Genomic DNA, 16,804 nt, shown 5'->3' on the forward strand with positions numbered 1-16,804 from the left:
GTGAGATGGTTTTTATCTTGAGTGGCTCATGTTGGCTTTGATTAGGAAAACAAAGAGGCTGAAATGTGGCACTTAAAATAAAGAGCAAGAGGAACGTTCATATATTAATGCGCTGAACAAAAAAAAAGCCACTTTTTTTTATTGAAATCGCTGTATGGGCTCATTAACACTTCCACAAATTGTTTGAGTCAATGATGCAGATGCAGCAACATTCACAAATCCAGGTTGAAGCTTTTATCAGACAAGAATGGGATACGATACTTCTCCCACAATTATACTGAAAATGCCCCCACCCGAAAACTGCAACCCCCACCCTCCTAAGAAGATCAAGTAAATTTAACTTTGTTTTCTATTGACACTTTTTCAGTTGTACCTACTTAGCTTAGCTCGACAACACTCCTATTGGGTTGTAGGTGTTTCCATCAGGGTTTTCCTCAGCTGAGTACACATATTTTTTAACATTGACATTCTAAAAACGTGGAGTCGGGCTGAAAAAGTGACGTGTACAGTTTGTGGGGCAGTATTGACCAAAATTTGACATTGCAAGATGAGTCATGAAAGCGACTCCCAATAACTTTGGGTGGTATCAGCAGGCAGTTTCACTTTCTGTTCATGGGATGCTTTCACGATTAGCAGCATGTATAGCATGACCTTGACATCCTCTATAGTTGTATCGTTGTGCCATGTGTGTTGCAAACAAATGATTTCACAATACTTACTTACTCAATTTACTTTCATGCGATACTTCAGCAACCCCGCCCATGCTGGTGGTGCCTCAGTAGTAATTATCCAATCATCTTCCCCCGCTTATCCGGGATCAGGTCGCTGAGGCAGCAGTCTAAGCAGGGAAGCCCAGACTTCGCTCTCCCCAGCCATATTTGCCAAGGCAAATTTGCCAGGCCAGCCAAGAGATATAATCCCTCCAGCCTGTCCTGGGTCTTCCCCGGGGTCTCCTCCCAGAGGGACGTGCCTGGAACACCTCACCAAGGAGGTGTCCAGGAAACATCCTGACCAGATGCCCGAGCTACCTCAACTGGTTCCTCTCGATGAGGAGGATAGGCGGCTCTACTCTGATCTCCTCCTGGATGACCGAGCTCCTCACCCGGACTCCAATGGAGAGCCCGGCCACCCTGCGGAGGAAACTCATTTCAGCTGCCTGTATACGAGATTGCGTTCTTTCGGTCATGACCCCACAGCTCATGACCATAGGTAAGGGTAGAAACGTATCGACTGGTAAATTAAGAACTTCGCCTTCTGGCTCGGCAACTTCATTACGACAGATCGGCGCAGAGTCCACATTACCGCAGACGCCACACCGATCTGTCTGTCGATCTCACGCGCCATCCTTCCCTCACTTGTAAACAAGGCCCAGAGATATTTAAACTCCTCCACTTGAGGCAGGACTTGACTCCCGACCCGGAGAGGGCAATCCACCATATTCCGGCTGAAGACCATAGTCTCAGATTTGGAGACTATGGTTGCTGATTCTCATCCCAGCCACTTCACACTTTGGCCGCGAATCACTCAAGCGAGAGCTGGAGATCACGGCCAGATTAAGCCAACAGGACCACGTCATCTGCAAAAAGCAGGGACCCAATCCTGAGGCCACCAAGCCATATCCCCATAACACCTCAGCTGTGTCTGGAAATTCTGTCCATATAAATGCTGCAGAGGTGTGTCAGCCAGGACAGCCCCACAGTATCCAGGGCCTTAAGGAACTTTGGCCGGATCTCGTCCACCTCCGGGGCCTTGCCGCCAAGGAGCTTTTTAACCACCTTAGCGACTTCAGCCCCAGAGATAGGAGAGTCCACCCCTGAGTCCCCCAGCTCTGTTTCCTCATCGGAAGACGTGTTGGTAGGATTGAGGTCAGCAGCTCCCCATCTCCACTGTATACAGTATTGATGGAGCACTGCTTCCCCCTCCTGAGCCGCGGATGGTGGACCAGAATCGCCTTGAAGCCTTCCGGAAGTCTTTCTCCATGGCCTTGCCGAACTCCTCCCACGCCCAAGGTTTTGCCTTGGTGACAGCCGAAGCCGTATGCCGCTGAGCCTGTCTGTACCCATCAGCTACCTCCAAAGTCCCACAGACCAAGAAGGCCAGATGGACTCCTCCTTCAGCTTGACTGCATCCCTCACTGCTGGTGTCCACCAACGAGTTGTGGGATTACCGCCACGACAGGCACCGACCTTACTGCCACAGCTCCGGCTGGCCCGCCTCAGCAATAGAGGTACGGAACACAGCCCATTCGGACTCAATGTCCCCCGCCTCACTCATAGACATGGTTGAAGCTCTGCTGAAGGTGAGAGTTGAAGCTTGCTCTGACGGGGGATCTGCCAGATGTTCCCAGAAGACCCACACAACACGTTTGGGCCTGCCAGATCTGACAGGCTTCCTCCCCCACCATCTGAGCCAACTCACCACCACGTGGTGATCAGTTGACGGCTCCGTCCCCCGATCATCGAACTGCGACCCAGGGAGTCCTGATGCCAGGTGTACATATGGACACTCTTATGTGCGAACATGGTGTTCGTTATCGACTATCCTGGACGAGCACAGAAGTCCAACAACAAAACACCATTTTGGTGAGCATTGAAGTCCCCCAGCAGAACAATGGAGTCCCCAGAAGGAGCGTTCTCAACACTCCCTCCAAGGACTCCAGAAAGGGTGGGTACTCTGAACTGCTTTTCGGTGCATAAGCACAGGCAACAGTCAGAACCCGTCCCCCCCACCCGAAGGCGGAGGGAAAATATTCTTTCATCCACCGGGGTAAACCCCAATGTGCAGGCACCAAGCTGAGGACTAATGAGAATGCTCACACCTGCTGAGTGCCTCTCACCATGAGCAACTCCAGAGTGGAGTACTCTCGAGGGTACTGGTTCCAGAGCCTAAGCCATGCATCGAGGTGAGTCCAACTACATCTAGTCGGAACAGCTCAACCTTGCGCACAAGCTCAGGCTCCTTCCCCACCAGAGAGGTGACGTTCCACGTCCCTAGAGCCAGCTTCTGCAGCCGGGGATCGGACCGCTAGGGTCCCCGCCCCTTGCTGCCGCCCAGCTCACACTGCACCAGACCCCTACGGCTCCTCCCGCAGATCGTGAGCCACGGGAGGTGGGGCCCATGTAACCATTACGGGCTGAACTGGACCGGGCCCCATGGGCAAAGGCCCGGCCACCAGACGCTCTCTCTCATGCCCCACCCCCAGGCCTGGCTCCAGACGGGGGCCCCAGTGACCTGCATCCGGGCAAGGGAACATTTATGCCCATGGTTGTAGTCATCACAGAGGTCTTTGAGCTGTACTTAGTCTGGTCCCTCCATTAGACACCTGGTTGTCATGGGTGACCCTACCAGGGGCATAAAGCCCCAGACAACATAGCTGCTAGGATCCATGGTAATTAAAACCAAGTCGTGTGTTGTCGGCTGAAATGGGGTAGGACTTAGTAGGTGCTAGAGGAAAAGACCCATAGATGTATAGCATGTGATTAAAAAAAAAATCAATTCCTTTCCTATAGATCAGGTAACTATACATGTCATGATTCTGTGTTTTTCCTTTCCTCTTTCACGCATGACATATCCCACCCCAATGCCCAAAACCTTGGGGTCTGTCTTTCAAATATTTAGCAGCTGGCTTTAGCAGTACCCAGACATTTTAGGCCATGCTGAGAAAAAGAAATACTACAGATGTAGTGAGCATCTCCCTGGCACAACTTTTTATCAGCATGTTGGCTACCATCCAATTCATTGAAATGTAATATTTCTCATGATAATGTAAAATTTCCTTTTTTACATTTGGTGTTTTCTTTGTTGCGTTGTAAGTACAATATTGTTTTGAGACTTATAAATAATGTTGTTCTGTTTCTACAGCATATGAACTTAAGTGGAATTTAGGTTTAACATTTAGGGTCTGTTTGTTTAAAATGTCATTGGATTAGAAAATACCATTAGCTCTCAATCAGTATAAATTGGTTAATTTGTGAAAAAAGTACACTGATAAGGCCTTATTGTCTAGTGTTGTTGAGAGGTTTGATCTGATTCATGTAATAAAAGCAATACCCTCTACCATTGCCACATTACATTCAAGCACAGATCCTTTGGGCAAAGTACACCATAGCTTGTCTACACATACATTTTAACTGTTTCGAGATGATTCAATGACCTGTATCCTTTTTGTTTTGGTGTTAAATTACCTTTGTCATATCCTTGTATTGTAGAGTGAATTATGTCAAAAGCTGCTTTCTATTAAAGAAGTCAACTGGAGCTTTCTATTAAGACATCACTCAGTGCACTCACTTTGTCATTGGTGTTCAAGATGAGCATTCCATTTTAGGCTGCAATTAAAGGTGATGGTGAAGTGGAGGTGTACTCTGTGCAGAGAGCAGTAAAGTGCCACTGGAAATGCTCAGTCTCCCGTATCTAACTGCAGGGAAACAACAGTTTCCCTGATGAAACTGTCATGGGTCATCTAAAGTTTGATTCCTTGGATGGGTGGAGAAGTTATTCTTCTTTTTAATTGAATCCCCATCAGCTGCAGCAGAACTACAGCTATTCTATAATTTAGTATGGCGAAAGGTAATAATATTACCATTTGCTATTAAGGACTGTGCTTGATGCTAGATAAGTATTTAAATGCAACTTTTCTGTTCTACAAATGATCTAACAGCCAAGCCTCTCTGGATGATTGGCTGTTTAGGACAATTTAATCTCTAGCCAACAATTACTTGCAGTTAAGATGTTAGTTCATGCATCCTGGCACTACCAAGCCTTTGTCATTTGCTGTTCAGTGTGAGTCTATAAAATCATTTGTTGAATCTGCTGCTTGATTCTTTTAGGTTTTATTAATTTAATCTTAATTTTTGATTTACACAAGAAAAACAGATTGACAGTGCCATGGGAATTATTTTGCAATTTTATGAGAAATAACAGATTTAGTATCTTCAGTCTCACTTTCCATTTTCTGCCATCACTTGCTCATCAAAAATTTAGAGAAGGTGTTCACTGGTAAGGCAATGTCTTGCCATGCATATAAATTCTTATTGTTTGTTTTCTTGCGAATGTACTATTAGACGGGATTTCAGGTCTTTAGAACAAGTTATATGGCTCCTCTTTTTCACTGACTTATTAGAATCAAAGCCAAAAACAGGAACATTTCTTGTGGACAGGAAAGCTTTTGAATGCACATGATTAGTATATCAAACTGGTGTTGTATTAACCCCAAACTGTCGTGTTTAAAAGGTGTACCAGAAAAACTCCATGTTGATTGTTTTGCATTTGTGTCTGTGTGAATATAAATATTCATTCAACACTGCAGTTGATTTAGAAAGCTGAAGGGCTGAAAGCTTCCTTTTTCTTCTTTTAAGCAAGCACCTCCTCTGTCCAGTGTGGAGTGTCAGCTGTGATGGCCCATTGACATGTTAATGCAATGTTAATGTATTCTAATAGATAATCTGGTCAAATCACAGCAGTCTATGGCTCTCTCCATGTGTGTGTGGAATTGGATTTTGAGGATCACAGCCCTCAGTTTCAATTTACTCCTTTAGCAATAGTCTTACTTGTAACTAGAAATGGCTGTTTTTGATTATTCATGGTTTTTGTTTGGACATTGATACATCACGCAATTTGTTCTTATGCTTTGTTTTGGTGAAATCAGTGTAACCTTATTTCCACTGTAGTTGGTTACTTTGTTACTCATCTCTTAAGGTCTTATGGGGCAGTCAAATTTTTGGTGATTTTTAGGTCACATTTACTGCAGGTCATGAAAAAATAATTAACTGTCACGCCTCTTTGGATGCTTTTATTTAGTTTAGTTTTCTAAATTAGAGTCCAGGGTAAGCAGCAAAGAAAGGGAATGCTCAGTTGGATGTGAAAAAGAAGAGTGCAGCTTGATGCATATTTGAGTTCAACAGCCCTCCCTGCAGCCTGGGAGCTCCAGTAACAGAATAATACACACTATGTAGGTCAGAGACACTGCAGTGCTCCACTTCCCCAGCCCAGTGAAACTGACAGGCTGGAACACCAATGGCGGTCTGCTGGGACGGAAGGATGAGAGCTTTTTTTTTTTTTTTTCCGTCCTGCTTTTCATTTCTTTATTCCCCTCCCCCACCATCTCTCTCCTTGCTCTCACTCCTATTCCCTTTTGTCTCTGTGCTGTTTTTATATCTCATGTGTGTATGTTTGGGATTAGATTCTTATGTAATATGACAATACCCCCTCAAATGTTTCTGTGCCCTGGCCTGCCTGGGCTGTGTTGACCTGCCAACTGTATCAGTGTCTTATGACAGCTTTCTAAACCTGTGGTCCTCTCTGTGGTGGTGTCACAGCCTCATCTAGCTCATTACTTTTGTGTCCTGGCTGCAAGCTCCTAAGTGGTCAGTGTACACCATCTCACTGTTGATGCCAAAAATATCCAGTCACATGTTTCAAATGTTGTGTGGAGACCTGATTTTCATATACCCTTGCATAATATCTGTTCTACAGCGGTTGGGGTGTTTCATTTAATGTCTATGTGCTGTGTGTTTATAATATAGTTTTTGTCTCCTCCCATTGTTTGTACCTGTTTTTTTGTCACTGCAGGATGCTGTTTTGTAACTTTTTATACAAGAAAAGCTGCACTGGAGGCCCAGAATGCACTGCACAACATAAAGACCTTAAGTGGGGTGAGTAAGTACAGCATGGGCTGCTTTAAAACAGTTTGACACCCCCCCCCCCCCCCCCCCCCCCCCCCCAACACACACCACAACCCACTCCTCCATCCTTGGCACAGGCTATGATCTGTATGCTGGCCGATAATGAGTTCTTGCTTCACTGAATGCCTGTATGGTCCAAGAAGTATTTCAGCCTGTACTATCACTAAGACCATAGTGGCACCTCCCTGAACCTTAGCACTGAACTAGTAAGCTGACCCAACACACATGCAGGTATGATGTAAAGGGGGCTTGGTTATTCAGCCAAGTGTTCACCAAGGTGCAGGACTCAAATGCCACAAAGTGGAACAAATGATTTATTCTTGTCTTTGAGTCATTGATGCACATCTACATTTTGATTTTCTAGTCTCAGAGATATAAAAAAGGATGAAGTTGGTCAGATTGACCATTGTCTCATAATTAATCCAGTGAGATTAAAGGCCACTCAACTGGAATAAGTGCAATAGCTTGTTAAACCTTTGCAAATCTGTTGTGCCTATAAATCGCTTTAAGTGACGCTTTCCAATCAATTACATCTATAACAAACAACCTCTGCTGTCTATTTTTAAAATGTAGCCCTGTCTGTTATAAAAGGGACTACTGTCATTGAGGTTACAGTTAAATATTGGACTGGGTTGATAGATCACATTAGCTGGCAGAATATACAGTCCTAGTTCTTCTCGCTGGTAGACAATCAATCAGCCAGACATTTTCAAATATACGGTGGCCCAATAGCTCAAGTCCCAGTCCATGTTCTACTGTTTGTGGCATTAACTGCAGGTGACTGAGTTGGGTTTGTGTGACTGTGGAAAAGCTTGTTTCCCTTTTTTGTTTTTTCCCTTCTGTGCCTCTCTCTCTCTCTTTGGTCACTGATGCTAGCCAGTTCCCATACTGTGTAGGCCATCTGTCCATTTCTCTTTAGCACTTGTCAAAAACAAACCCACCACTTTTCATAAATGCATACGCTGGTGCCTGAGGACTTTTTCATTTTCTTGTTTTCTTGTAGCTTGATGCCTTTGTTTATGGCTTTTGGTATCGTTGTATATGTAATCATTAAATGACTTGAAATGACAGATTCTACAGCAGAATCTGTCATTTAAAAATGTCTTTTCCTATTAAGCTTCTTTGCATTGTTCTGAAAATAAGGGATGTTGGTGGGAAGAATTGATAAATTCAACTATAAATCCATGCCACAGCCAGAAGTGAAATTGAATACTGGAGAATTTGATCCCTGCCAGCAGCTTGTAGCACTTTTATCGGAGTTGGGCCGTGGTGATGGATAATTGGAGTAGGAGAGAAAAACAAGAGGCTTGCTTGAAGATGTGGAGATATACTATAGTGATTGGTCATGACAAGGTCTAGCAACTGCATATTTCATGACAGGTGCTTTGTAAAAACAATTTTCTTTCCTCCCCAGATGCATCATCCTATCCAGATGAAACCTGCTGACAGTGAGAAAACAAGTGGTAGGTGGCTTTATTTTAGTTGTGCTTTTGTAAGAACTAGGTAGACTTGCATTTGATTTCTACATGAAGGCTTCAGAAACTTTAATCATGTGTTCCTGTCAGGGCTGTTATAATCTTATTAAAATACAATACTTAAGCTAAATTGCAGCCCTAGAATATTATTTTGATAAGAAAAGTAAAACTTTTTTTGCTTCCTCAATTGGCACAATCTATCAAAAATGTCTCAAATATTTTTGTAAACTAGTACATTCCCTGGCTAAAAAATACTTTCACCAAAACTAAAAGGTTACACATGAATATTTCATTGCACCGCATTTAACTTTGATTTTGGTTAATGTTTGCTGATGTATTGTTTGAATAAGCTTCCTCAGTGAAGCAGTGTATTTGCATTAAGTATTGCGTTACGTTTTTCACTATGATTTCATATTGATTAGAGTCTGACTAACTGCACAAAACCTTCTCCAGCACATTCCATAGATTGTCAATGGGGTTAAGATCTGGACTGTGGTGGCCAGTCCATGTGCCTGTGCCATCAGGGAAGAAAAAATACATTGATGGAATTACCTGCTCATTCAGTATATTGAGATACCAGCTGACCTCATTCTTTGGGTGCATAATGTTGCTGAATGTAGACCTGACCAACCACAGCAATCCCAGATCACAAACCTCCCCCCCCACAGATTTGTACAATTGACGGTAGTCATGATGGTTGCATTACTTCATCTGCCTCTTTTCTAACTCTAGTGTACCTATAGCTCTGGAAAAAGGTAAATCTAGACTCATCTGACAATATTGCCTTCTTGCACTGCTCCATAGTCCAATCAATTTGAAACTTTTTTTCTCCAGTTAACTTCACTGATAAGGGGTTTTTTTGTTTTTTTTTTAATGGCTTAACACCTATTCAGTCACACTCCATTGAGTTCTCTCCACATTGTGTAGTGAAAATGCCCTTACTTTCACAATTTAACAAGCCTGAGTTCTGGGTTGTTGTTTTTTTTTGTTTGTACAATTTGGTTTCACCAAACATTTAAGTGATTGCCTATCACAATAATTCAGGAAGACAATGATGGCTCCAAACTGTCCTTCCAGTTTTTTTTTAATGCTCTGAACAGTTCTTAACTCAGTTTTAGTAGTTTTTGTGATTCTCATTATATATTTTATGATTGCCAGTGATTTCACTCTTCTTTAACAGACATATTTTCCACAAACCCAATGTGTCTTTCAATATGGTTGTGAAAGAAATGAGAAGCTACTTGTTGCATAAGTTGCATTTAAATAACTTGTGAGCTGAAAAATAATTGCTGAAGCAGGAATGATCCAGTAGGAGGCTTGTTTGTATTTGTTTAGTTGAATTAGGTGGCAAATAATTCTACAAAATGAATTGCAAAACAATACACTACCTTGAAGCTGGGGTAGGTAATGTTGGGGAGCTAGCAAGAGTTGAAAGTGGCACCCCTGTCTTGGCTCCTCCCCCTCTGGAACCACTTCCCCCTGAGTTTAAAAAAAAAAAAAAAGTCTCTGAGCAAGATTACTTAATTCACCTTTTATTTGAAGAAAATGCATACAGTTTTTAGTGGGGGAAAAAAAAGTTGTTTAGGTGTTGAAACTATTCAGCCATCATCCACAGTTGACTATTCACAGCCACCATGCACAGAACCTGTGGGAGTCCTGTGCTTTCTGGCCTTGGCTCATACCTTTAGAATTGTGACAATAAATGTATGTGGTTATGAAACATTAAAAACCATGGTTTAATCCGAAGCCTGAGATCAACCAGCAGTACAATTTTTCATTCATTCATTCATTCATTCATTCATTCATTCATTTGTAGTGTCATCACAGTTTTAAAAGTACCTAAGGGGAATGATGAAAGAGGAGATAATTTTCAATTAAGCACAAATAGTTAAGTTTTGTTCAAAGGACACCATCAGTGTGTGCAGTTCTGAGTTTTCACATGAAGTTGGCACTCTGACAGACGAGAATTATGGAAGCATTACAGAACTGGCAGAAAAAAAATGTCCTGTGTCTATATTTGTTGTTTTTAATTGAACAATTGTTCTTTTCATCCATTTGCAGCAGTGGAAGACAGAAAACTCTTTGTCGGAATGGTTTCAAAGAAATACGGCGAGAACGAGGTCAGAATGATGTTCTCGTCTTTTGGACAGATGGAAGAGTGCCGAATTCTCCGGGGACCAGATGGTCAAAGTAGAGGTAGGTGCACTTTCCCTGTAAAAAGCAGTGTGTTCTTGGGCTCACTGCCTCCCCTGTCAGCATAGCCGAGAACTTACTCATGAAGAATTCATACAAGCCCCTCCCAACTTCATTTAGACCTTGCCGCCCCCATATGAATAGTTATTTACCTCCAGTAGCACCCTTTCTATCCCCATAGTCTGTGTTCTCATCACTGTGACACTCAGCCTCCTCATCTCACAGTGAAGGGCCACTGCACTTGCTGTCCAGCACAATGAACTGTTGCCTTGGCAACTGCTAGCTGCTGGTGTTCAGGCTCAGCTGGCAGGCGGCTCAGCTCCTCCTTTACCACCTTCTTCATCACACACTACAAAGACTGGAATTAGCCTATCGTTGCATCTTCTGCATAGCTCTCAGCTGCATAAAGACTTAGATTGCAGTCAGCACTGGGCTCCAGTGTCGATTTCTGTCTGTATATATGATTAAATCCCCCATCCCCAATCACGGATAGTTGGCTGCACATTTATGCTTTCTAGTTAATAAATGCAACATAACTATGATTTGAAATGGGCCTTCTTCGTCTTTGATGTTTGCAGGCCTTATTTATTTTAGTGAACCATTTGTATGTGTCTGCATCTTATGTATATATATAATCACATCAATTGTTTCACCATGACTCTATGTAGTTGAGCCTCTCTGGATGGCAATTTAATCAATTGATCATCGTGCTTGTTACTGTTCTCCTTGTTGTGTTCTTTTCTTCATGTGCTAACCAGTGAGGGTGGTTCTGTGTGCTTGGGAGTTGCCATTCTTTGTACTGTAATGTCTTTTTTTGGGGGTTCATAACGAGTTGTCCAAACCTTTTTTGTCTTGTTTTGTTTCTTCTTGTCCCTCCCTCCCTCCCTCCTCCCCTTCTCCTATTGTTCCCCCCCTACAGGCTGTGCGTTTGTCACATTTGCTACCAGGGCAATGGCACAGAATGCAATCAAAACCATGCATCACTCTCAAACTATGGAGGTACTGTACCCCTTAGCACCTATTTCTCATTTTCCCCTTTACCCCGCATACATTTTACTGCCCCCTTGTGTTGGAAAGATGTAGAGTCTGTTGAAGCAAATGGCATCCTTTCATCAGAGCATGAGTCATTTCCAAAAACCACTCTTGCTAATTAAAAAATTACATCGCTGTCTGCAAAGTAATTGAATTAAACTTGAAGCATTGCCTTTTTATCTAGCTCCAGAATCCAGAGTTAACAGGACACAATAAGAACTGCTGTCATCACTTATTTAGGGCTGAACTAAATGCATCTCATTTGATCCTGATTGCATTTTTTAAAGGTTAGGCAATGGTCTACTCTCACCAGTCTATATTTTGAACCACAGTAAAAAGAACCCACAATCAATTGCAGGTTAACAAAAATAGCAGCTACCCTATTAGATTTCTTCAAAAACGGGCTGAGCGCTCATGTAGCTATTGGAGTCTTTGTGGAAGTAGAGCAGCAGTAATTTGACAGCTAGGTCAGAGGCTCCCCAGTGAAGCATTAGACCAACTCTAATTAGGAGTCCAACCAAACATAACACTCCTACAAGATTAAATGTGGGCCCCAGTGGGTGTACCACCTATTTTCCCCCTATATCACGTCCTCCCCAATTTTCTCCACTGCCATGGGAGGTGCTGCTGGTGCCGAAGCCATTTTCCCAATCCAGCCTGGTCCCTGTCTAGCTCTGAACTCTAAAAGTACTTATGCACCGCATGCCTTGTCCATGCGTTCGTCTGAACACTGTTTGTCTGTGAAATTCTGTGTACTGTATTTAGGTTTTTTCTTAATGTCTGCTGACATATCCTCTTTTTGAATGTCTTTTTTTTATTTTTAAATGTGTCCATCTGTTATGTGCTTATCTGTAGACAGAGTTCATCTATACAGAGTACTAAAATGATTCACTGTCTATACCGTCGTCCTGTACCCCTTTTGGAATGTGGCCTGGCTCAGCTATGCATGACAGATGTTCTTTGTGTGTTAGCTTTATTATGAATGCAACAGGCATATGATTGTCTTGAGGCATAGATGAATCCACTCCTTTATTATTTCTTTTAAATGCCTTTCCCCACAACTGTCCGTGCATTAGTTAATTATACAACAGTTGAAGCAACAGTGTGTGTTTGAAAACGTTTTAATGTTTGTAATGTCTTTACCACTTCAGGGCTGTTCCTCGCCATTGGTGGTGAAGTTTGCTGACACTCAGAGGGATAAAGAGCAGCGGCGCCTGCAGCAGCAGCTGGTGCAGCAAATTCAGCAGCTTAATAGCGCCTCCACTTGGGGAAACCTTGCAGGGCTGGGCACCCTAACACCACAGTACCTGGCTGTAAGTGCTGCTCAAACGCTCAACTCATAGATTAATCTATGCACATATTGGTTGCTTGAAATGTATCATTAAAAAAAAAAACAAAAAAAACTGTGGAATATGGTAGTTGATAGTTAAAAAGAACAAAACAGTGGAATATGGTAGTTGATAGTTTAAAAAAAAAAAAAAAAAAAAAAAAAAAAAAAAGGACATTGGTTTATTATTTATGCATAGATAAATCTAAATGTCCCAGCAACTATGAAATGGGAGCCAAAACAAATTAACAAAATGCTTGTTTTTCTTATGCTCAGTAAATGGATGGAAATTTGAAATGTTGTGCAGTATTCACAGTTGAATTACAAACCAATCCTCTTGGCTCACAGAAGGGACATCTTCCCACTCAGTTTGTGTTCTGGCACGTGACTTGCATGTGCCTTTGCTAATTTTGAGCCAAAAACCATGTGACTCAAACATGAACAGACGAGGTGTTTTGTTTCTGCCAAGAAAATAAGGACAGAAAACAAGCAAGCTGCCAAACATCATATACATTTTGATCAGAAGGAAACATGCTCTTATACATTCAAAAGGATATGTGACTTTTCTGTGTGTTGAAAAGTAAAATTCTAAATTAAAATCAGTCTTGTGTTGATGCTACTGCTGAAGTTTAATATACTTTTCTTACATAATCTCTGGGTTGTTCAAATTGGTTGTCATTAAACAGTATTGTGATTTTATTTTAAACCTTTTTGTGTTAATGTTTTCAACAGTTGCTGCAGCAGGCCACATCGACCAGTAATCAAGGCAATTTCAACAGTATTCAGAGGCTTGGAGGTAAGTTCATATGTTTATAAGTGAAAAGCTCTGCTCTTCACCTCTAAATGAAAAACGTGCACATTTTTTGTGACCAGCTTTGTAAAAGGGTAATTTATAGCTATTTAATTTTATGACTCTGTGAAATCAGTGGCACATTAACAACTGATGCAGCTATTCTAAGCCAGCAAAGTCTGCTTGAAAGACAGTTGTACCTCACTATTTGGTAAAATTAAAAAGCCATTAAAGAACAATAATTGCTAAGATACTTTTGTTGTTGCTCTTTAACCACAGTGCAGTTATTTTAATACTCAGATCATGGTTTCAAGTGTAATCTTAAATATCTGATTTGTATATTGGCGGATTTAAATTCCTGTTGCCCACGCAATATTTCAGTGTGTATCTACATCTACTACTTCATATTTTGATTTGTGTAATGTCAAAATGAGGAGAGAGCATATGTGGCAGCCTAGAGGGCGGCAAAAATGCTGCACTCAATTACATGTTTAAAAAAAATTTTTTTTCCTCCTGTCTTCCTTTCGTCTTTTTGAGCACATCACCTTTTTATTTCAGCTGTACTTTTAAATTAAACATACCCAACATCACTGTTGCTACTTTTTGAAGACACTAAATGTATGTTGTCACAACTAACATGATACGGCAAGATGGACTATGGCCACATCGAATGATCAGAGAGAACAGGAAATGTAATTAGTTGGAGTTGATACTGAGACGCTTATCAAATTTGTGCTGTATTTAATAGTTTATATAGCGCTGTAGTCAAAACTTAGTGTGACTGGGTTTAGTTTTTATTTTGTTTACATTAAAAATAACTTGCAGTTAGTTTATGATGCAGCTGAGGGGGAAACCAGCAAAAACGAGGCAACCAGCTGCTATACCTGTCAGGAAACAGAAAGCATCCTAAGACCTCTGGAAAACAAACATATCAGACAGTCCTCAGGAAGACAAACTTAAGATAAGATGTTGTTGAAATGATTGCGCACTCAAGAAATTATTCCCCTCAAAGACTTAATGGGTTGGCATTTTCCGGCAGGAGTTTGAGCATAAACATGGTGGTCATTGATGATCACTTCTGTCTTTTTGTTTTCTCAGCAGCAGGTGTGAACCCTCTTCAGTTGCAGAACTTGGCCACATTGGCTGCAGCTGCAGCTGCAGCTCAGGGTTCTGCCAGCACAGCTTCAACCAATGCCCTGTCTACAAACAGCGGCGCCTTAGGTGCTCTGGCCAGTCCAGGTAAATTCAATACTTACATGAACTGAATTAAAAGGGTTTTCTCTTGAAGAGTTACCTGTATTATTTGAAGTCAAGACCTATGGAAATGTTTCTTATGTTAGAGTTATTATTTTTAAGTTGTGGAGTTTTAAAGGTTTATTTTCTAAATAAATTAACTAATAAAATAACTACAATCATAATTAGTTTTTTGAACATGTAGGTTCCAGTCTGTCCATATTTGATGCATTATTAAATTACAGGTTTAATTAATGACAAATGAGAAAAAGCACTTTTTTTTTTCCCCCAACTGGTAGGCAAACATTTAGGAAGGGTCTTTGTCATTAATTAAACTTGTAATTAATTAACACATCAAATATGGACAGACTGGAACCCACATGTTTAAAAAAAAAAACCTATCTAATTATGATTGTAGTTATTATTTTAATTTATTTTTAAAAAATTGAAAATTTAACATACCCCACCTTTTAATGTCTAAATTTGAATTGTCATATTTGTGTACTCGAGTAAATCTCAAGTTTAAACAGGAAATCTCTCCAGTTTAAAAATGGTTTGGGAAAAAAAAAAAAAAACCCTCTTTCCACTGCTTCTCTTCACCTTTTCAAATGTCCGTAATTTGTTTAAAGACAGACATGCATTGCTCAGAATTTGTGTGATTTAATCATCCAAATGAAAGTTTTAAAGGGAGTCCTCACTTCCCAATAATTTTAGTAAATATACTCTGGGCCCCATCTGTCTGCGCTCAGCCTCTGGCTGCTCTGGTAATGGGTTTTCATTACAAGACAGATCTTGGACTGCCCGTTCATTGCCATGCCATCCTCTCATGTCCATTATAATTTGTGTTGACGACACCAGATTTTAGAAATGATGATGTTTGAGCATATGTCCATTTTGTTGTCTATGAACAGGTGGGTCAACAGCAGGTTCCAGTGCCGGTGCTGCCATGAACACGTTGGCGTCTCTGGGCACGCTGCAGGGTCTCACTGGGACCTCTGTGGGACTAAACAACCTCAATGCTCTCACTAGCAGCATCAGCGGTGAGTATCACATTTTCAGAGGCCATAATCTTATTTTTAATACTTGTTCCTCAGTTTGACATACATTTTAAGTAATTGTATTATCAAGTAATGTATATGATGCTGATCTGAGAGAGAGTAACTTAATAAGCAAAAGTTAATAAGTTAGTTTTTTGCCTTGGTGTCCTATAAGATTCAAATACAAAACACATCCCTGAAAGTTAGTTTTCATCAAATAATCCTTTTTTTTTTTTTTTTTTTTAATTTTTTAATTTTTTTTTTTAACATTACAGGTATGGGGGCCATGAATGGTCTTGGAGCCTCCATGGCTAATGGGTCTGCTGCCAGCTCCATGGATGCTCTGACTCAGGCCTACTCAGGGATGCAGCAGTACACAGCCTCTGCCCTGCCCTCCCTCTACAGCCAGTCCCTGCTCCAGCAGAGTGTGGCTGGCAGTCAAAAGGAAGGTGAGCGGATCCTCAGCACATACCCAACACTTTTTACTTGTGATGTTTAGTTTTTGTATGGACATTTTTAACAAAGTGTGTGCTAAATATAATGAGTTGAATCATTGATGATTGGCTTTAACTAACATGCACTAAAGTTTATATCTAACTTGATTGTTTTTTTTTTTTTTTATGAAATGGAGTAGGACCAGAGGGCGCGAATTTGTTTATCTACCACCTGCCGCAGGAGTTTGGGGACCAGGATCTTCTGCAGATGTTCATGCCTTTTGGAAATGTGGTCTCTGCCAAAGTCTTCATTGACAAACAGACCAATCTGAGCAAGTGCTTTGGTAAGTGTGACTGACCTGATTATTGATCTATTTCACTGATGTTAAAGCTGTGAATGCTTTTCTTTTTTTTTTTTTTTTTTTTTTTTTTAAATCTGTAGTTTATCTAAAACATTTCTACTGAACGGAGTAGATTCCTAAAATAGTTAACTGGTCAAAGAATGGGGTAAAAATCTTTGAATTAGTTTTGTAAGGTTAGATGTTTGTTTGTTTTTCTTTTTAAATCTCTGTCATCAGGTTGTTTTTGGGTTCATTATTCAGT

At 41.3% G+C, this 16,804-nt stretch overlaps 1 protein-coding gene across 3 annotated transcripts in view; it reads left to right on the plus strand.

Moving 5' to 3' along the window:
- The window catches only part of LOC306765920 (CUGBP Elav-like family member 2), a 29,913-nt gene that overhangs the window by 10,477 nt on the left and 2,632 nt on the right, over positions 1-16,804 (plus strand). Inside the window, exons 3-12 of one of the 3 annotated variants that reach the window (XM_079253458.1) lie at positions 6,568-6,650; positions 8,095-8,143; positions 10,217-10,351; positions 11,268-11,347; positions 12,532-12,693; positions 13,440-13,503; positions 14,596-14,736; positions 15,642-15,770; positions 16,043-16,216; positions 16,399-16,545. In XM_079253458.1, coding sequence (XP_079109584.1) covers positions 6,568-6,650; positions 8,095-8,143; positions 10,217-10,351; positions 11,268-11,347; positions 12,532-12,693; positions 13,440-13,503; positions 14,596-14,736; positions 15,642-15,770; positions 16,043-16,216; positions 16,399-16,545 — 1,164 coding nt within the window. The remainder of the gene's footprint in view (positions 1-6,567; positions 6,651-8,094; positions 8,144-10,216; positions 10,352-11,267; positions 11,348-12,531; positions 12,694-13,439; positions 13,504-14,595; positions 14,737-15,641; positions 15,771-16,042; positions 16,217-16,398; positions 16,546-16,804) is intronic. The other 2 variants (XM_079253459.1, XM_079253460.1) reach the window with 2 other exon arrangements.

Source organism: Telmatherina bonti, assembly GCF_933228915.1.
Source record: "Telmatherina bonti genome assembly, chromosome: 2".
Taxonomy (NCBI): Eukaryota; Metazoa; Chordata; class Actinopteri; order Atheriniformes; family Telmatherinidae; genus Telmatherina; species Telmatherina bonti.